This window comes from Helianthus annuus, chromosome 8 (genome assembly GCF_002127325.2).
Source record: "Helianthus annuus cultivar XRQ/B chromosome 8, HanXRQr2.0-SUNRISE, whole genome shotgun sequence".
NCBI lineage: Eukaryota > Viridiplantae > Streptophyta > Magnoliopsida > Asterales > Asteraceae > Helianthus > Helianthus annuus.
In genome coordinates this window covers 86,399,282-86,420,630 of record NC_035440.2, presented here as the reverse complement: position 1 = coordinate 86,420,630, position 21,349 = coordinate 86,399,282, and the positions used below count along the sequence as shown (strand labels likewise).

Sequence of the window (21,349 nt, the reverse complement as noted above, 5' to 3'; positions counted from 1 at the left end):
AAATTAATTAAGGATCATTAATATAAGGATCATTATGTGAAGAGGTTGTGATATGTCTATTACTAACATCAAAATAATAGACTATTTAAAGTTCTACTTAAACGAAGACAAATCAGCTTTGGCCAGAAGTGTAATCATTTAAGCATGTGTGCAAAGTGGTTGTAACAAATCAGCTTTGGCCAGAAATTGAGACAATCACTTTAGTTATGCACTTGTTAAGTATGCCATCTATGAAGGAATTAAATCAGCTTTGGCCCGATATTAAGACATTCATGTTTATGATGCACACTTAACATAGCTTTCATAATACTTGAACGATAAGTAGATGTATCAAATCAGCTTTGGCCAGAAATGATACATCAGAAGCTCATTCAAGTAAAGCCATTTTGGTTTTGTAAAACATTATTTGATCCTTATTAATTAAGTAAGTAATTACAAAAACCAATTATTTAGTAGCAAACCACCTGTTAGCGCGGATCGAACTCCGCGGTGAGTTCGCTGGGGGTGCACATTAAACTGCCTAAAAATAATGAGGTCTCGAGTGAGGTCTCGAGTTAGGTCTCGACTGAGTTTTGAGATCTCGAGTCAGTTATGAGGTTTCGAGTCGCAACCTTTGTCTCGAGTCGGAACCATGGTCTCGACTACTTTATTTTATGAGATCTCGACTCATAATGAGGTCTCGAGTCGCAGCCACGGTCTCGAGTTTCAGCCTTATGGTCTCGAGTCGCAACCTTATGGTCTCTAGTTATGACCTTATGGTCTCGAGTCGAGACTGATGGTCTCGAGTCGTAATCTTATGGTCTCGAGTCGTAATCTGATGGTCTCGAGCCCACTGTTAATAGCCGTTTATTGTGATAATAACTGAAAATTCGAATTCTAAGGGATTTTGAGATATGGTTTCCTGTTTTAATGATGATCTAATTTTGTCAAAATATTTCGAAAATTTTATCTGATTATCAATTAACAGTTTTCGAATAAACTTAAAAGATAAAATTGGATCAAACAGGAAAAACACTCAATAATCCTAACTACATTCCAAAACATAAAGGAATTTCGAATTTTCCTAAGAACACATGATGAACCCTAAAAAAATAAAACATAATTCTGGAATCCGAAACCTGAATTTTAAGGCTTTAAACAGATTTCGATACAATTAAGATTTACCATTATGATTCCGAGTCATTTAAAAACATTATTTTCCCGAAAAACATTGATTTCAGCACATATGACCCGAAAACAGTTGTGAGTTTTATTGAGTTTTCAAAACTTCTGTTTTCCATATTTAAATCCCAGAATAACGGATATGAAAACAGAACTGATTAATCAACATATGCTCTGATACCACATGTTGGTCAGTTCTGTTTTAGGCATAATGGAAAACATGAAAACATACCTGATTGCAGCAGTACAGGCCAGCAGAGAATCCAGATGGAGACGCAACAATAAGGTTTGACATGATTGTCATCTTGGTCTGGTTCCTCCTTAGGGTGCAATCTAATGATGGTGATGATGAGAAACCGACAAGGGAATCAGTTATGGAGAGGAGGTCGATTGTGATGTTATGTGTTATTAGGGTTTGTGTAATTGTGTAACCCTTTAACCTCCACATTATTCTCCTTGTATATGCACCCAGGAGGAAACCCTAATTAGTTAATAAGGGTAATTAGGCCCATCAACAATTACCAACTAATTATTTAATAGGATTGTTATATATTTTGATCCATATAATGTAAATGATTATAATGGCTACTAGATTAAATATAAAATAAATATATTTAATCTTACATTCGATTGTTCATTAGTGTTTTTAGGTTTTCTGTTTTATTTAAATACTTCAAAATTCTGACAAATAAAATATTTAATAAGTGTCCGTGTATTACATAGTATGTTCATGAGTGTTTGTTTGTGTTCGTTTATTTCCATTTGTATCCATGAACATTAGTCTGTGCTTATTTATGTTCATCAACGTTTGTTTTCGTTCATTGCCTAAAATTAACAAGCAAACACGAACAAATTAATTTCCTTAACAAACGAACACGGACATAAATCTCGTTCAGTAAGTGTTCATGTACAGTTTGCAAACACATGTATATTTCTTAACAAACGAACACAAATAAGGTCTTGTTCTTGTTCGTCTGATTCGTTTGCAGCCCTACTGAGTCCGTGCTTCAGTAACCAAATGACACACTGACATTTCACATTATATGGTTTATTGTTTAATCGGTAGGAGTGTAGGACTCTGCAGTCTTATTCGGTTTTGAAAACACTAATATATTAAGTAAATTAAAAAAGATGTAATAATCATGTCCAAACGTAACCATAACTCATAAGTCGTAAATCGTTGACCACAAATGCATTTAATAAAGTCAAGATTAACTCGGTCAAAATACATATGCTGGAATTTGGTCAAACAAAACCCAAAAGAGCATTTTTAAGGTGCGAATATATTTTTAACCATCCAATGTACCGCACAATAAATAATTAGATTGTGAGCTGAGTGACCGATGTTTTCTAAGGTGTGAATTATTCGCGAATGTTGTGAGGTCGAGCATACGTTATTTTAACTGTGTCCGTGCTAGAGAGTTCCCTCGCATAATAGACAAAACATTTTAAAATTGTTATATACAAAAATAATTTTAATTCAAAATTCTTTGTAAAATTGATTTAAACTTACATAAAATTAGGTGTTATTACTCAAAAGTGTTACATTAATAAAATTAAAAAAAAATGGAAGGGTATGTTAGTCATTATATTGATAAAATTAACTAATTTTGGTGTTAGTATCCAAAGGTGTTACAAAATTGAAACCATAAAACCTAAATATGTTAAAAAAAGTTAGTACCCAAATGTGAAACCAACTATAAACCACATGGTCCATCTGTGTAATTAACTCTGTGTCTTTATTGTCCAACCAAACACGTTCTTTCAATTTTAGATATTAGCTCCAACATGTCTAGATATAAAAGTTAAGTGTGCCATGTTCGCATTACACAATTTTAAAGGTGTTTAGGTTAGGCTTGGTGTTTTTAACACAAATTAAAATACAGGTCTGGTTAATTTAAACATTTCAAACCGTTAACCTGATACTATTAACACGCTTAATATTCCGTATTATTGACATTGTCTACTCATTTAACACGTGACTTTTCAAGAGACGAATGCAATTAAGGAGGAAAATACATTGCAAAGAGAAAGCACATGAAAATGACAATCAATTCGATGTCATCCCGTTAATATAGGCGGCTTTTTTTCGTCAATTATATTACTTGAACAATTTGTTTACTATGCCTTTTAAAAAAAGTCAATTTTATTTTTTTCTTGGATCTGTTTTAATTCCAAGTATGACCATAACAAAAATATGGGTCAGTTCATAATTTATAAAAACTAATTTTTTTACATTAAATAACTACATATAAACAAAAGAGTTAACTTTCGTTTTACTCCCAGTAGTTTGGTCATTTTAACGGTTTTACTCCAATAGTTTAAAAATAGCCATTTATCTCCCTGATCTTTCGAGTTTGTCGCCAGTTTGCTCACTGGCTCTAACTAAGTTAAAACGTTCAATTAAAAGTAGGGGTATTTTGGTAGTTTACTCCTGGCTATAATTCAATTAAAACATTTAGTTAAAAGTCGCGGTAGTCGTGGTCGTCAGGTGGTAGTTGCAGGTGGTGGTGGATGGTTGTGGATGCTGGTGGCCGGTAGAAAGAGTGGTTGGAAATATGGGGATCAGAAAAGATTACTTATATACATGTAAATAAATAAGTTATAGGTTTATTTAGGTGAAAAGACTTACATGTCCTTGCTTTTATTTATAAAATTACCAAAATACCCTTCTAGTTGATAGGTTTTTTGGATGGAGTTAGAGGCGGGGAGCAAAATGACGATAAGTTAGAAAAATCAGGAAGAAAAATGACTATTTTTAAACTATTGGGACAAAACCGTTAATATGATCAAATCATAGAGAGCAAAATAGAAGTTAACTCTAAACAAAAAATTGTCATCCAAGGTCATTGACACAAATACGATTAGTCAATTACTTTTGTGAAAAAGAAAAAAAATGTTTCTATAATTTTCTTATTTTTTTTTTATAATTAGACCATCTATAACAGGTTTTAAACATGCTAAAAGCTCCATGAGAACAACAAATGTGTATGGTTAAGGACACAAAATTTCATTTTTCTAGTTACTTCTATAATAAATACACTAATTCATAAAATTGGTCATTTTAGTCGTTATGCAACGAATCAACAATTAAAAATATGTATATTATTGTTACATCCAAATTTCAAACACCCTTATAATATGTTTTTGTTTCTAAATTGTTTAGAAAAAAAACAGCTGTTACTTTTTTTCATTTTATATTCAACAATATTCTATTCTATTCTAATGTATATACCAAGTAAACCCTCTTTAGGACTAATTCACTGAATTCACATTCACCACTATTAGAGTCGTACGTACCTTCAGAAAATTGTAGGAATTTCGGAAACATACTTGTTTGACTAAAAGAAACTAATTATTTAAACTCATTTAAACTATAGCCACATATATATCCATAGGCAAATGGTCAGTCACGTTGGCATTCACAGACAATACTAGTGATTCGGCTTGTCATTAATTTCAGAGGAAACTTACCCCTCGAAGGTCCACTGTAGTAAAATCTTTAGCTCGCGCATAATATTTTGTTACGAAAGAGACTCCAATCGACGGACTCGTAGAAAAAGTTACCGGGTATCACTAGAGCATTGTCCCTTTGGGAATCTCACTATTTAATTCGTTAAGATTGAGATGATAGCAAATCGTAAAATAATAAAATTTATAAATGATTGACATGACGGCTTCAATGTTTTATGTAATTATGTGCAATGATGCATATTTATATACATATGATATATATAATTATAACTTGTAATGATACAAAGACAGCACTAGAGGTGTAAAAAACCGGTTTTAGAATCGAAACCAGAAAAAAACGAAACTGGTTTTAACCCGAACCGAACTGATGGTTTGTAGACTGGTTAGTGTTCTTGATGTTTGAAACCGGTTTAAAAACCAAAACCGGTTTAAGCCAGTTTGTTTTTGTCCCAAACCGGTTAGTACCAGTTCGTGTTTCCATCGTATAAAAACGATTAAAATCCGAAAAACCGGTTCTTTTGTCCCAAAAAAGAACAGTTCAATTAAAAACCGAAAAACCATATTGCTATATAAAATATGACAACTAAAAACCCATAAAATGTGTTGTATTTCTATGTTGTATAGCATTTTTTGTGTTGGATTTTTTGTACTACATTTTTATGTTAAAATTTTTGTGCTGAATTTTGTTGTCTTAATTTTTTTTTGCTGTATTTTATGTACTAGATTTTTTTTTGTGCTGTTTTTTTTTTGTGCTATTTTTTTTTTGTACTGGATTTTTTGTACTTGATTTTTTTTCTCGTATTTTTTTGAAAACAAAAAGGGTGCACCATGTTATTTTCACACTTCTACTTATAAGTAACAAAATGTTTTAGTATCAAAATATCTGCCCTTCCTACTTATAACGAGTACCACATGTCATAATCACAATCATTTTTAGACGATTTAGAGAAAATCTACTTTTTATTATATCCTTCCTTTTTAATACACAAATGTCTTGCAATGGGTTTGGTCTCAATGTGTGTGTGTGTGTATATTTAAAGGTGTATAAGGACGAAATAATGGAATTTACGTGTTGAAATTGTATAATATTATATATTATATTCCACATACAAATGGTCAAATTCCACCACGAGAAATAAATTCCAAGGTCCAAACGCGTTTTGGTGGTTCTTCTACATTTATCATTCTACACCCTCAACTTTCTTCTCTATATATATAACCCCTCAATTCACTTACTTTCTTCTACCAACTCACACCCATCATCTCTCATATACCGGAAACTGTTGACTAATGGCTGAGTTAAACGGATCAGGAGGCCAGTACACCGACTTCCCAGCTGTACCGACACACGGAGGCCAGTTCGTTCGGTACAACATATTCGGTAACGAGTTTGAGATCACATCAAAATATCATCCTCCTATCATGCCTGTTGGTCGTGGTGCTTATGGGATTGTTTGGTATGTTATTTCTGATTACTCTTTGTGGCCGTTAGGCGGTTTTGTTCTGTTTTGTATTGTTTTGTTAGGATTAATAATAATAATAATAATAATAATAATAATAATAATAATAATAATAATAATAATAATAATAATAATAAGTTGAGGTTTGGTTTTGGTTATGATCAGCTCGATGCTGAATTCGGAGACGAATGAGATGGTTGCCATGAAGAAGATCATGAATGCTTTTGATAATTACATGGATGCTAAGCGAACGCTTCGTGAGATTAAGCTTATGCGACATTTGGATCATGAGAATGTGAGTTGTTTGTTGATGCATGGATTCTAGTTATGTTTCCTGATTTCATTGTCTAGCTAACAAAACATCATGACAGGCTAGAGCTCGGCTCGTTTTAACTTAAAGTCTTAAGCTCGAGCTTGGGTCGTCAGAGTTCATTTCTGACGATTTAGCTCGACTTATTAATTATATATTAATTATATTTATCATTATTTACCTATATATATTTTGAATTTTAAGGATAATATATGTGTTATCTAATTATTTTATCCAAATTTTATTATTATTATTATTATTATTATTATTATTATTATTATTTTAGGCTCGCAAGCCAGCTCGAGCTCGATATGTGAGGCTCGGGCTCGTTCAATAAACGAGCCTCAATTAAAAAAAAACGAACTCGGGCCCGAGCTCTTTTAAGCTAGACTTGATTTGAGTTTTAAACGAGCTGATTTCCAGTAGCTCACGAGTGGATTGGTTCCGGAAATTTCTAACCTGTAAAATTCTTCTGAAAACATCCTTTTCAGTTGATTTTGTTTAGAACTTAGACCTTAAAGTTAAGAATTTTGTTTATATTAGCTGATATCTATGAACAATCTTATAGATAAACTGGATTATAGTATGACCATTAATGATCAAAACGTGAATGTAACTCAGGTAATAGCTATAAGAGATGTAGTCCCTCCGCCTGCACGTAGAGAATTCTCGGACGTTTACATAGCAACCGAGCTAATGGACACTGATCTTCACCAAATCATCAGATCAAACCAAAACTTATCAGAAGAACATTGTCAGGTATTCCTACTTTTAATCAACAAATAAACTAGCTATAACGTAACAAAACCGACGTTCTAACAACCTTATTATTTTCACAATGCTTGCAGTACTTCTTATATCAACTTTTAAGAGGCTTGAAATACATTCACTCAGCTAAAGTCATTCATAGAGACCTTAAGCCTAGTAACTTGTTGCTAAATGCAAATTGTGACTTGAAGATTTGCGATTTTGGACTTGCGCGACCAAATGCAGATAACGACTTTATGACTGAATATGTTGTCACAAGATGGTATAGGGCACCCGAACTGTTGCTTAACTCTTCGGACTATTCGGCTGCTATTGATGTCTGGTCCGTTGGCTGCATTTATATGGAACTTATGAACAGAAAGCCTTTGTTTCCTGGTAAAGATCATGTGCATCAAATGAGACTATTAACTGAGGTACATTATTTAAATTGCTTTTAACATTTTTTTATTTTTTTATTTAACCATATTTTAACACATTTTTTTATATATATTTCAGCTTTTAGGTACTCCTTCTGAATCTGATCTTGGGTTTATCAAGAACGAGGATGCGATAAGATTTATCGGTCAGCTTCCCCGACATCCTAGGAAATCATTACAAGATACGTTTCCACATGTTCATCCGTTAGCGATTGATCTAGTTGAGAAAATGTTAACATTCGATCCAGCCAAACGTATCACAGGTAAATTCCTAGAGTGGAAAAAAAAAAGGTCACGGGTCATTCTTTATGGGTTGGATTGACACGAAACATTTTTATTGCCCTTTTGACACTTTCTAGAGTGGAAAACCAAACTATGGGTCCAAATGTGTGATTTTATATAGTTCGGGTTGACAAAATACACCTCGTACCCAAACCCATAATTGCCAAAATCGTCCCTGAGGTTTGTGCATGTTTGTCATTTTCATCAAAAACAACTTTTTTGTACAATATAGTCCACTTTTGGGATTTTTTGCCATTTTCATCCAAACATCTAATTTGCTTTATTTTTTCTATCAAACATTTGGATGAAAATGACAAAAAATCTCAAATCTCAGGGACGATTTTGGCAAAAAAAAAAAAAGTCAGACGTTTGGATGAAAATGGCAAAAAAATCCCAAAAATGAAGGACTATATTGTACAAAAAAGTTGTTTTGGATGAAAATGTCAAACATGCCCAAACCTCAGGGACGATTTTGACAATTTACTCTTTCTTTTTTCACAAATTGTTCGCGTGTTAAATATGATTATAAAAGTTATATTATTTCAAATTTAGGAGGTTTTATGCATCAAAATTGTTTAGAGAGGTTCAAACCGTTTCCTTTTTGCTAACCCGTTTGACCCGTTAACCTCTTAAACTAAATGCTAGCTTAATTATTTCCATTTATTTTAAAATCTAAACCACACAAAATGGAACTAAAACATTGATCTTAACTGCAGTCGAAGAGGCGTTGGCGCACCCTTATCTTGAACGATTGCACGACGTTGAAGATGAACCAATATGTCCAAACCCGTTTTCATTTGATTTTGAGCAACAAGTTTTAGGAGAAGAACAGATCAAAGACTTGATCTACCAGGAGGCATTAGCACACAATCCAGAGTATGCTTAAAAAAAAACAACCATAAATCTTAACTTGTACCAAATAAAATATACTAAATTTTTCCATACTCATGAGAAATATGCAACTGAGTTGCAATTATGTTGTATAACTAATCATTGTTGTTTTTTTTTTCTTTTGAATTTTTTTTGGTTCATCGAAGAAGACAGGCTTCTTCGATGGCGTGTGTGTTGTGGTAACAAGTAATGAGTTTGTAAACTAAAGTATAGGATGTTATAGTGGAAGTCTTGATCAAAGCAATGTAATGATGTATACAAAATTGTATCAGTTGTGAACAATTATGTTACTTCTATTTTTTTTTTTTTCTGTAAGTGAATGTGAATTTGCATATTTTTATGCTATAAAACTTTTGATGTGTATATTTTTATTCTTTATATATTAATGGGAGTTTTAAGTTATTTACATTTTAATGTTAAACAAACTGTCTAAATCTAATTTCTATTTCTAATAATATAAAATTATAAACATTTGAAAAGTCTGAACAGGGTGGATTAGGGGTGAGCAAGTTTAGGTCCGGACCGAAAATAACTGAGAGCCGAACCGAAAATATACCCAACCCGACCCGAACCCAAGTACACAGGTATTTAGATCGGTTCCAATTTTTCATATAAAATAGGGTCGGTTCTCAGTTCTTTTCATGGTGAAACCCGACTTGGACCTATGGATTGGAACCGACCCTATATTTAGGGTAGTGAATCGGTTCTGTATTTTATGTTTAATCGGTTCTCGGGTCGGGTCGGGTTTTTCCTTTTGCTCACCCCTAGTGCCTTATGAGGCCCAACTTTAATATATTAAGAACCAGGCTTTTTTTTAAATATGTTAACATTGGGCTTTTTATGATGTTATCTTTACTTCTATGGGCCAGTCGTAGCCTCCCCACTTGAAACTTGAAAGTGTCATTTTATGCATTTTATACAATCCCGACTAGGCGCCGACTAATCTCGATTGATTACTGATGAAACAATGGTTAACCGGGCAGGGATAACACACTGGTCTCGTCAAGAAGGGTTAATCCCTTCCTCTCGAGGATCGCTGGCTGGATCACCGGTGGTTGATCTCCTGCAGTAGCATTGCTCGGTGATGTGGAGTGAGCTTGGCTCTTCCGTAGCAACCACTCTGCGGAAGCTATGGTTATGTCCGTAGCTCCTCGTGAGTGTCTGTGGTTTTGCATTACCATATTTGCTCGAAGCGGGTGTGGCTTGGATGTAGCTCTTGAAGGTTCAGGAGACAGGGTTGCTGATGTGCGTTCGCGTGCATTCCCTTCCTTCCTTTTGTTAAAGAAGGTGTTCATGTACCCTCTGCGGTTGTGAACCGGACATGAGGGATTTGAAGCTTGAAGAGAATGAAGGCAATGCGGTTCCCCTGTGTCTGAGATGCGGTTCAGTCCAACGGACAACGCTGGTTCTGAGCAGCTGACACACCTGAACGGGCTCGTGTGTGTCATGTCCGCATATTCCACGTGTGCTCGTGGGTAGTGCGGATAGGTATTATACCCCCTTATAGTGTAGAGATATATATTTTTACCTATTTTTAGGGGTATGTTAAAAAACGACATGCGGTATGGGTTATGGTGCAGTATACCAGAGAAACCGCATGCCGCTTATAATTGGATAATGTAGTCGCTTTTTGTTGCATACGTGGCTGATCTCACGTGTGAGTTGGTGGAAGTTGGTGAGATCTTCCTGGCATGTGCTGAAATGAAAGGACGTTTACACTGCCCGAGGCATTAAATGCACTGTAGCGAAGAGTGTAAACGTCCCTTTTGTCAGGCGCGTGGGCGGCCACGCGCGCGTGATAACTGTCAGCGGAAACGGCGCTCGACACGTGGTGTCATACGATTCGCTCTTTTTGAACGTGATGATTTGTTTTCTCCCTCCGCATTAATTGCGATGGGTATATAAGGGGAAACCGTTCGTGGTTTCCCCTCACTTGTTTGAAATTTCAAAAATTTGCCGGTGAGAGAAACCTTGTTCTTTGTCTTCTCCGACGAAATTTCTTGAAGTTCCAGTGAGCGTTTCTAGTTTTTCTGTTCACCATCTTCTGTTTCTTTGATATTTTCTGATGGCTGAACCATCAAATCCACACAATGTGGGGGGTGAAAACCCTGAACAGCCGGTAGTATCGGCTGATGAAGACGAAGATGATGATGTTGACGTTTCCGGTGGTGGGTTACCGGTGTTGAAGTGGTCAAAGGGTGGTTTTAAACTCCTGATGGCCACTGTGCAGATGGCCAAAGATTGGGATGCTACCTACCCACAAGTGGGGGACACCGGTGCCGATGCTCCGGCCGGTTATATAACCTTGTGGGCTGATTTTTTCACCGACGGCAACCTTAGGTTGCCGGTGACGGTGTTTGTTGCGGAGGTGTTGGAGTATTATCATCTCCATATCTCCCAACTTAGTCCTTTCGGAATGTTCCGAATTAGGAACTTTGAATACACATTCCGTGCCCATGGCTTGCCCATTACAGTGGAAAATTTCCGGCGGTTCTACCAGTTGACGGTGAACACCGGTTTTTTCTCGTTTACTCAACGGCATGGGAGCTTGAAGTTGATGACGCCCCCTAAGGGTGTGACAGGCTGGAAGAAGAGATTCTTCTATGTGAAAGCCTGTGCGGTCTATGCTACCATGTCCTTCAGGAATGTCAACGTTGGAGTTTCTGATGAAGATATTCCTGTTGCTACCGCAAAGACCGTGGACTGGTTCTCTAGGCTGCGGCCTATTGAACTCAAGAAGTTGGATAACGATCAACTGTGGATATTGCGGATGATGCTCTCGAGACCAGATAGGAAGGAAAGGCCCGTTTTGCGGGAAAAGGGTGGTGGTAAGCTCTTTACACTTTGTTATTTTCCTTACTTCCTAAGCCTTGTAGTAACCTGCATGCATGTATCAGCGAATGCGGTTGGCTTGTGGAGAATGTTTGAGCCCGATTTCGAGGGCCAGGTTGAACTGATTGCGGTTGAGCTGAAGAAAGGCTTCAACCTTGAAATTCTTAGCAACTTCCGCGTACCGTCGCGTGCGGTGCTGGATGCTCCGGTTCCGGGAGACGCAAGAGGTATGTCGTACGTGGCATTAGTTTGTGCAGTTTATCGTTTTGACTGGTTTTGTTGATTGTGTCAATCCAGGTATCCTTGCGGATTTGGGGAAGTTTGAGAAACGCGTCCCAAAAAAGACTGTGGAGAAGAAAATGGTGAAGAAAACCGTGCGGGGTCGTGGCAAGGGGAGTGCTGAAGGCTCAGTTGCCCCTTCTTCCGTTTCTGAAGCCGCAGGTACCTATCGATCTTGTTATCGGGGATATACCGATTACGTGGTAGTATCTGACACCCTTGAGGGTTTGGGTGTTATAGGTAGTGGTGCGGCTGCGGGTGGAACTGCTGTGGTTCCCCCCGTTGTTGGTGAGAAAAGAGGACCAGAGCAGAAAGCTGCTGGTGGTGGTGAACCGAAACGTCGGAGACTGCAGACCAAGAGAGTTGCTCCGGCGCAAAAGAAACCTGCAGTTGCTGCTGGTAAGTATATCCCTTTTCTTTGTTTTGTATGTACAATAGGTGGGAATAATCATTGATGCTCTTTGTGTTGCAGAATCCCGAGATGCAGGGTATTCCTTTTTTGACTTCCCTTCGTCTCCTCTGCCTACCGCTGCTGCGGGTGCGGGGGTATCGAAGGAGACTGTCGTGCCCAAGGAGCCTACGGCCCCTTTTGTTGGGCCGGTTCGCGATCCCCACTTGGAGAAAACGGTGGAAACGACTGCTGACCGGATATTCGACACCGTGGATTCCTCGGACAATCTGATCTCTCCTAATGAGGGTGATGGATTGGACTTGAGGTTTTCAGATACTGGTAAGCAGAAGTCTGATGCGGAGGCGCATAAGACTGCTAATGAGCCGCAGAGCTCTTTTGCTGGTGTGAAGGTTACCGGTGCTGATGCCGGTGGTACGGGTTATGATGGGCCTCCAATTCAGCCTGGGGAGACTGAGTTGGAGTATTATTACCGCACATACTCACAGGGTCGCAGTATGATGTATCACCGACCCCCCTGGACTGTTATGCAGGGGGACGATATTTCTAATCACCCTGCGGCATGCAAGGAGATTCTGGGTGGTCTGGGCACCCCTTTTGAAGTCGAGCGTGCCCGTGCCGCACCTCGAGAGCTGCGTATAAACCAGCTCTCAACAATGCTGGTAGGGACTTCCATTGTGGCAAATGCCATTTTGGAAGATTATAAAGTGCTGGGTCGCCGCGAGGAGGAGGCTGCTCGTATGCGGGCGGAAGCGGAAAAGTTGGTCCGGGCTGCGCGCGCGGGTGCGGAGCAGCTCGAGAAGGACAAGGCTGCTTTTGAGAAGCAGAAGCAGACTTCTGAATGGGCTGCCACTGCCCAGCTGAAACAGGTGCGTACCCTTGCTAAACTTCTTGCTGATGAGCGCAAGAGTTGGAATGAAAAAATGTCCAATGAGCGCAAGAAGTGGAATGCATCTTGGGCTAAGCAGAATGACATTCTGTTTCATGCTCGGCAGGAGTTGACAAATGCCAAGGCAGCGAACGCTACCTTGAGCCAGGAGAAAGCTGCGGCTGAGGCCATTTCTGTTAAAGCGCTGCAGGCGAAGGCCGACGCCCTGAAAGCGCTTGAAGAAGCCAAAGAAGCCGGGGCTCGTGCCGCGAAAGCCCTTGAGGAGGCTGAAGGGAGGGAGAGCCGTGCTTCTAAGGCTCTTGAAGAGGCGAATGCGGAGCGCATTCGTTTGGACAAAGTTGTTGCCAGCCTGCAGGTATGTTTCTTTAACTGTGTTACTTTCTTCCTTGTTTCGTAAATGTTTATCGTGTAAACTGTTTACTACTTTTTGACAGGCTGAGGTTCAGGCTCGGGAGGTCGCGGTTACAGACCTTACTGCCCGCGTGTCTGTCGCGGAGAAACGGGCTGACGCCGCTGCTGAGGCCAAGGATGCCTTGGTGTCCTCTTTTAACCAGCTGGAGGCTGACCGTGAGTGGTTGCGGGCTCACGGTATCGCGCGTGTAAGTATCCCTTTTCTTTAGATTTGCTTGGACTAGTCTCCGAGACTTATGATCCTTTTATTGCAGATTGTTGAGGCTATCATGAATGCCCCTGAGACCGCATCTGGTTTGGACCTGGTTAAGGAACGTGCGCGCGATGCTGGCTTTAAAGCTGGTTATAACCGCTGCATTGGGCATATCAATGTATTATCCGCAGGCGGTTATACTGATAAGCAATCCGGGTTCCGTGATGTGGATACCGAAGGTCGCCTGAACGCGGCCGTAGCCTCCTTTTATGATACGCCTCTCTCCTGTGTGGAGAAGTTGGACGACTGTTTAGAGGCTGCGGATTATGTAGATCGGCTGCGGATGCTATATGCCGATGCGGAAGAGGAGGATCCCGCTGGTGGTGCTGGAGACGACGCTGGTACCAGCGGTACGAAATAGGGTTTAGGTTGGCAAGTGTGCCCCCTTTTTGTTTTCCTCTTGTATATATTAGGAACTTTATGTAAATCCATTAAGCACCGTGTGGGTGTTTGAATTTTTTGAATATAAAGTTTTTTGTTCAATGTGTACAAGTGTTTTTAATTCTTGCATGTTTGAACGTATGTATGCGGAAACCCATTTGTGAATGGGGTCAAGTAGACTCCATACTTTTTGTCGTATGAGGACGCGTCAATTCTGTTATTTACCGCGTTAGGGTTTTAGAATTGTGTAAGCTTTGTAAAAGCTTATATGTCCGGAACTCTACCCATTTGTGAATGGGGTCAAGTGTACTCCATACCTTTCTCGTATGAGTCCGCGTCAATTCCATTGTTTGCCTTTTTGGGCTCAGGAATTGTGTAAGCTTTGTAACAGCGTATATGTCCGGAACTCTACCCATTTGTGAATGGGGTCGAGTGTACTCCATACCTTTGTCGTATGAGTCCGCGTCAATTCTATTGTTTGCCTTTTTGGGCTCAGGAATTGTGTTGTCTAACAAAAACTTGTTTATCCGGCCGGATAAATATGCAAGTCTTTTTGCCTTTTGCTGGCCTATTACAATATTTGTGTGTGGTTACCACTTTGTATGGGTATCGCGAATGAAGATTTTGCCAATCTGTTTTTGGGATACCGCAAAGTGGAACACGCATTTGTAACAGTAATAACAAACAATAATGTATAAAATTGCTTATTTATTTATTTGCAAATGGCCTGCGGCCCGATAGGTTACATAGAGAAATGTAAGAACATGGCTTACATATAACAGCGTCGAAGCTGTTGTGCATTCCATGTGCGTGCGATAGGTTCGCCTTCTAGTGTTTGCAATTTGTACGCGCCTTTCCCTAAGACCTCTTTGATAAGGTAGGGTCCTTCCCACTTGGGGGCGAGTTTGCCTGGGTGCTCGGCATTAGATGCCTCATTGTCGCGTAGGACGTAGTCTCCTGGGTTGAAAGTACAAACGCGGACGCGCGCGTTGTAGTACTTTTCAAGTTTGGATTTATATTTGGCCTCGTTGATGGCAGCGTTTTCGCGCCTTTCTTCCAAGAGGTCCAAATCGATCCTGCGTTCCATGTTGTTGTCTAGTTTTTCAATAGCCAACATTCTAGGAGAGGGGAGACCTACTTCTGCGGGGATCACCGCTTCTGAACCGTAGACTAGGCTGAAGGGTGTTTCCCCATTGCTTGTTTTTGGGCTTGTACGGTGAGCTCATAAGATACTTGGGAGTTCATCGACCTAGCCACGCCTGGCCGTTCCCAACCGTGCCTTGATCCCTTCGACTAGGCTTTTATTGATACTCTCGACTTGGCCGTTCCCTTGCGAGTGTGCGACTGATGAGAATATGTGCGCAATATGTAGTTCTTTTAGCCATTTTTGGAATTCGTCGGCGGCGAAGTTGGTGCCGTTATCGGTGACAATGCACATTGGTAAACCGAAACGGCAGATGATGTGTTCCCAAATGAACTTCCTTGTTATCATAGCAGTGGTTGAGGCGAGCGGTTTTGCTTACACCCATTTTGTGAAGTAATCAACCGCTACTATGATAAATTTAACCGCACCTGGAGCGTCAGGGAAAGGTCTCACAACGTCAATTGCCCATTTCTGAAAGGGCCATGCGGTTGTGACGGGGACTAAGTTGTTTTTTGGCCGCAAGGTTTTTGGAGCATGACGTTGACAGTCGATGCACTTGCGCAACTCTTTGACGGCGTCCAGGTGCATGCCGGGCCAGTAATACCCGGCATTCATGATTTTGGCCACTACCATGCGTGGTCCAGCATGTATGCCACATATGCCCTCGTGTATCTCTCGAATGAGGTATGTGGCATCCTGGGGGTTGACGCATCGTAGTAGTGGCCCGAGGTATGATTTGCGGTATAAGATACCGTCTCCCATTTGATAATGGCACGCTTTGTATTGTAGTTTGCGTGCTTCTGATTTGCTTTCGGAAGTCACACCTGACTGTAGATATGCGATAATAGGTGTCATCCATGATGTTAAACCGTATTGAATGACGTTGACTTGGCGCAGGGGTACCGAAGGATTTTGCAGGATTTCGATGCGTATCTCCTTTGCCAAGTGTTGGAAGCTGGTAGATGCAAGTTTCGATAGTGCATCTGCGGACTTGTTTTCGCTTCGATTAATATGGCGAATATTAAACGAAGCGAATTTGGATTTTAGTTGCAAGGCTTGTTCGAGGTAGAGGATCATGATATCTCCTTTTGCGGCATAGTCGCCGCGTACTTGGCCTGCAACTAACAAAGAGTCGACGTGTGCTTCCAGATGTTGCACGCCGATTTTAACTGCTAAACGTAGCCCCGCTAACAGGGCCTCATATTCTGCCTCGTTGTTTGTGCTTTTGAATTCGAGGCGGATTGCATATGTAAGCTCTTGGCCGTCAGGACTGACGAGTCGCAGACCTGCACCCGCACCTTCGTCGTTGGAGGCACCATCTGTGAATAGTGCCCATGTCTCGGAGGAGGATGGCGTTGGTGCAGGAGTTTGTGCTTCTTCGCATTCTTGGATGCGATTCACCGGTACTTCGGCGGCGAAATCAGCTAAGATCTGGCCTTTAATCGCGGGGCGCGGTTTATAGTGTATCGTGTGCGCGCCCAGCTCGATTGCCCATTTTGCTAATCTCCCAGAGATGTCGGGTTTGGAGAGGATCGGGCCGATCCTGTAATTGGTTAGCACTGTGATGACGTGGTTTACGAAGTAGCGTCGCAACCGTCTTGAAGCGTGCACTAATGCGAGCACCAATTTCTCCATTATTGAGTATCTCATCTCTGGGTCGTTGAGCATCTTGCTGATGTAATAGATGGGTGTTTGAACCCCCTCTCGCTCCACTATTAATACCGCACCCACCGCGTTATCCGCGGCGGATAGGTATAAGATGAGTGGCTCATCCTTGCGTGGTGCGGTTAGAGTTGGGAGTTGTATCAAACACTCCTTCATTTCCCGGAAGGCCTGTTCAGCCTCTGCGGTCCACTGGAATTGTTCTTTCTTTGAACAGCTCCGCAGGGTCTTGATGAACGGATAAGACTTAGCTGCGTGGTTGGCTAAGAATCTGTTAAGTGCCGCTAGCCTGCCGGCTAGCCTTTGCATATCCTTCATGGATGAAGGCGATGGCATGCGCTCGATCGCCTGGACTTTCTCCGGGTTTACCTTGAATCCATCTTTAGTGACGATGAACCCAAGGAATTTGCCTTCTTCCATTCCAAACGAGCATTTTCCTGGATTGAGCTTTATGTTAACGCTGCGCAGAGTTTGGAATGTTCTTTCAATATCTGTGAGCATGGTATCTTCTTCCATGCTCATGACGACCAGGTCGTCCATGTAGATTTCGACACTTTTGCTTATTTGGCCGTGGAAAGTGTCGTTCATCAACTTTTGGTAGGTTGAGCCCGCGTTGCGCAACCCAAACGACATTTTTGTGTAGCAGTAATTTCCGGTGGGAGTCCGGATTGCCGTTTTGTCTTCATCCTCGATTGCCATTTGTACTTGATGGTACCCTTTGTAGCAATCGAGGAAACACTTCCACCTGAATGGTGCGAGATTATCGACTTTTTCGTCGATTTCTGGAAGCGCGTAACAGTCCTTGGGGCAGGCTTTGTTAAGGTCTTTGTAATCGACGCACATGCGCCAGCCCCCGGACGGTTTTTCTACCATGACTGGGTTGGATAACCACGTCTGGTATTTGACTTCCCGCAGGATGCCTGCGGAGAGCAGTTCTTCGATCTGCTCTTGCATCGCCTGATTTTTAGCTGACCCAAGGTGGCGTTGGCCTTGGATCACTGGCTTAATACCTGGCGAGGTATTCAAGTGATGTTGCGCAATATCACGTGGGACCCCGGTCATGTCTGCGGGTGTCCACGCGAATATGTCCTGGTTCCTGAAGAGAAGCTGCTTCAGTTGCGCTTTTGTGGTTGGGGATAAGGCGTGACCCAATGTGACCTTTTGTTCTGGGTATCTCGCGTTGAGAACCCACTTTTCTGGTTGGTCGTTGGGAGTGGGCCTTGCGACCTTGGTCGGACGTACTTCATCCGATATCATGACGTCCCTGCGGGCATAGATTATCGCGACCCCCGATTCGGTTGGGAAACCAACCGCAGAGTGGGGGACGGACGTAATCATATTGAAATCTCCTTGGGATTCTCTCCCGCGGAGTACGTCATATCTGGAGGTGTGAGGTAAAACCATGAAGTTCACCTCTTCTATCCTTGTGCGGTTTCCGCTGGAAAGACGCACAGGGAAAGTAATCTGGCCTAGGGGAAAGACAGTTTCCCCTGCGAACCCGGTTAATGGGTAATCTACTGCTTGCAACCGATCTTTGTCCTCCTGGTCGAACTGGTTGAAGCATTGTTCGTAGATTATATCAGATGTACTGCCCGGGTCGATGAATAGACGCTCGGTGCAGTAGTGTGCCAGTTGGCCTGAAATGACGACGGCGCGCCTATCGCGCGGTCCGCCTCGGACTTTTGGAAAGACGACTTGCTCGTCTTTCCAGTCACATTCCGGCCTTCTTGCCGCTTTGCGCGGCCTGCCCTTGCCTCCGTGGATCATGTGGGTGGAAGCCACGTGCATGGTTCTCTTCCCGGAGGAGGTACCTTCGCCATGAGGGGTAATGCGCTTGGTGGGTTTTTGTCCACCTGTCAAAAGGTGTTGCAGTTTCCCCTCCTTTAAGGCGCGCTCAATCTCCAGTCGGAGACTGATGCAATTGTTGGTGGTGTGGCCCGAGTCCTTGTGGTACTCACAGTAGAGTGTGAGGTCCTGATTTTTCTTGGACTTCATTGGTTGGGCCGGTCGCAAGAACTGTGGGTCCGCAAGGAGGACCTCACTTGGCGACATGGTGATCTCGGTCCAATTGCGGTCCCGAGAATCTTTTTTTGACGCCCGACTGTCTCGGGCGGGGTTGTAGTTATTTGGGTCGAACGTGTTGGTTCGCGGGAAGTACGGTTTGGAAATATCGCGATTTCCAACGTCCCGGTTGCGTTTATTGTTACGCTTGGACCCTTGGTGGGATGTTTCGGCTTGGGGCTTTGCCTTCGTCACATGCGGTTTAAGTGACCGCTGTGTCTGGGCGTATGTCTTGACCGCGGTCATGACATTTTCCCATTTTTTGGGCAAGCCCTCTTTGCCAGAGATGGTCATGATCATCTCTCTGTCTTTGACGGCCCGGATGAAGTGGTTTCGTGCCATCTGGTCTGCCACGTCACCTATCTCCAGGCACTCTTTATTATATCGGACGACGAATGCTTCGAGCGATTCGTCGTCCCTTCGCCAGATGTTCATGACGTCCAACGAATCACGTTCGTGGCGTCGCTGCTGGCTAAAATGGGCGAGGAACTTGGTACGCAAGTCCTCGAATGAATCCAGTGATCCCACTGGCAAAGAATCGAACCATGCCCTGGCCAGGCCCGTAAGGGTCTGGGGGAAAAAATTACACCAAGTGGGTTCATCCCACTGGCCGTTGATACCCGCGCCCATGAAGATGTTCATGTGGTCGTCCGGGTCGGTCGAACCACTGTATTTCCCAACGTTGAATGGGAACTTTGTCTTGGTGACATGGGCGTTGGCAATCCGCGTGCCAAACTTGGAATTTTCTGCCGCTGCCTTTGGCCTGTATGGCTCGTTCGCAGGGCGCTTTGCCGCCCTAAGGTACGTGTTGCGGGGATGACTGGGAGGAACATAGTTGCGTCCTCCCGGTCTGCTGCTGGTGTCATGCGAATCACCGCGGTAGCTATGGTCGTCAGGGTCGGTATGACCGTACCCTTCGGTGTATGGTTGCGGGCCCAATCGGCTCTGAATGCCTGGGCCGCGTCGGGAGGCTGATCGCCTCCTGTCCTCGCCATGGGGACCAAGGCGGGTATGTACCGGTCCTCTGGTGTGGGACCCGTATGAGGAATCGTCCTCGTTGAGGGTGTGGACCGAACAGTAAGACGATCCCCGTTCTTCACGTTGGCTTCTTGAAGCCGGGGGTGAATGTATCCTGCCGTCGTATTGTAAAATACGCTCAACAGGGGTGTGCGGTGCTGGGGGAAGCCCAGCTCGTATATTCGCTTCAGTACAAGCGCGGTTGTATGCTGCGGTCAGCGTGGCTGCCTGCTGCTCGTACCAGGTATGAACGGTCATGCTTGGTGGGATCACAGATGGGAACTGTGATAAGTCATGTCCAAACATAAAGGAGGGACTCCTTTGTGTGGACGTGCCGATGTGTCCGGGTTGGGAGGTCGAGGCATTGACCCCTACCGGAGATGGGATTGGAGGATTTTGGTTATCCGCAATGTTGTTTTGGTGATCAGTCATGATCGTGAGAGAGGAAAAAGGATGGTTTAGAAAATGCTAAGAGTAGCGGTGGGCGCCAATGATGAAACCTTCCAAACACCATAGTCTAGGATCTTCTCCAGAAAAGACCACACATGGTCTAGGATCTTCTCCAGACTCCAAACTACCTTCCAAACACCATAGTCCAGTACTTCTCCCACATACAACTTGTATGTGGCAGCAACACTAGACTGGGGGGACTTGAAGGGGTATGGTCCCAGATCTCGCGTCAGCATTGACCGCGAGTGACCATTACCCTTATCAAAACCCCCACTAGCTAATAACCTACTTGTGCCCATGCGGGAACGCGTCAGCACAAGGGTTGAATCCAATCTATCTGGTAACGGAGGACTTACATGGAACATGAGAACGGTAGAGTGATGCGACATAGCATCACATCTGGTGTATGAAAACGGAAGTATTCACAGCGAGGCGGCATCGCACCGCATCCAGTGAACACTTCTATCAATACAAGAAAGCCTTAACTTAGGCACAGAAGAAGATGAACGTAACGGTGCGGCTGACACCGCACCATACGGGCGTTTTCGTCACGACAAGGGATGCAGGCAAGACGACGATGCGGCTAGCACCGCATCTCGCGTATTCCTTGATCACAAGTAGGAGACGCGGTAACTTCAGATGTTACCGCACGTAGCGATGCGGCTTGCACCGCATCCTATGCATTCAACAAGTGGGACTGACACCACAGTGCAAGTAGCACCAATGGCAGTTTCCTGTCAGAGCTACGTAAGCAATGGACTGACGTGGCGTAACCTCCATAACCGACAAGCCTGACACA

At 42.4% G+C, this 21,349-nt stretch overlaps 1 protein-coding gene across 1 annotated transcript; it reads left to right on the top strand.

The window, feature by feature from the left end:
* Nucleotides 1-5,880: 5,880 nt before the first annotated feature.
* LOC110873325 (mitogen-activated protein kinase 3) lies at nucleotides 5,881-9,077 on the top strand. The gene is made up of 6 exons (XM_022122255.2): nucleotides 5,881-6,092; nucleotides 6,261-6,390; nucleotides 7,027-7,164; nucleotides 7,254-7,586; nucleotides 7,669-7,852; nucleotides 8,588-9,077. Exons 1-6 carry the CDS (start codon nucleotides 5,926-5,928, stop codon nucleotides 8,755-8,757), a joined length of 1,122 nt encoding a protein of 373 aa, XP_021977947.1. The 5' UTR covers nucleotides 5,881-5,925; the 3' UTR covers nucleotides 8,758-9,077.
* The last annotated feature ends 12,272 nt before the right edge of the window (nucleotides 9,078-21,349 follow it).

Coding starts and splice junctions, on each gene's coding strand:
- LOC110873325 (XM_022122255.2), top strand. CDS start 5,926: ATGGCTGAGTTAAACGGATCAGGAGGCCAGTACACCGACTTCCCAGCT. Junction 7,587..7,668: donor AAATGAGACTATTAACTGAG/GTACATTATTTA, acceptor TATATATTTCAG/CTTTTAGGTACTCCTTCTGA. Junction 7,853..8,587: donor TCCAGCCAAACGTATCACAG/GTAAATTCCTAG, acceptor TCTTAACTGCAG/TCGAAGAGGCGTTGGCGCAC.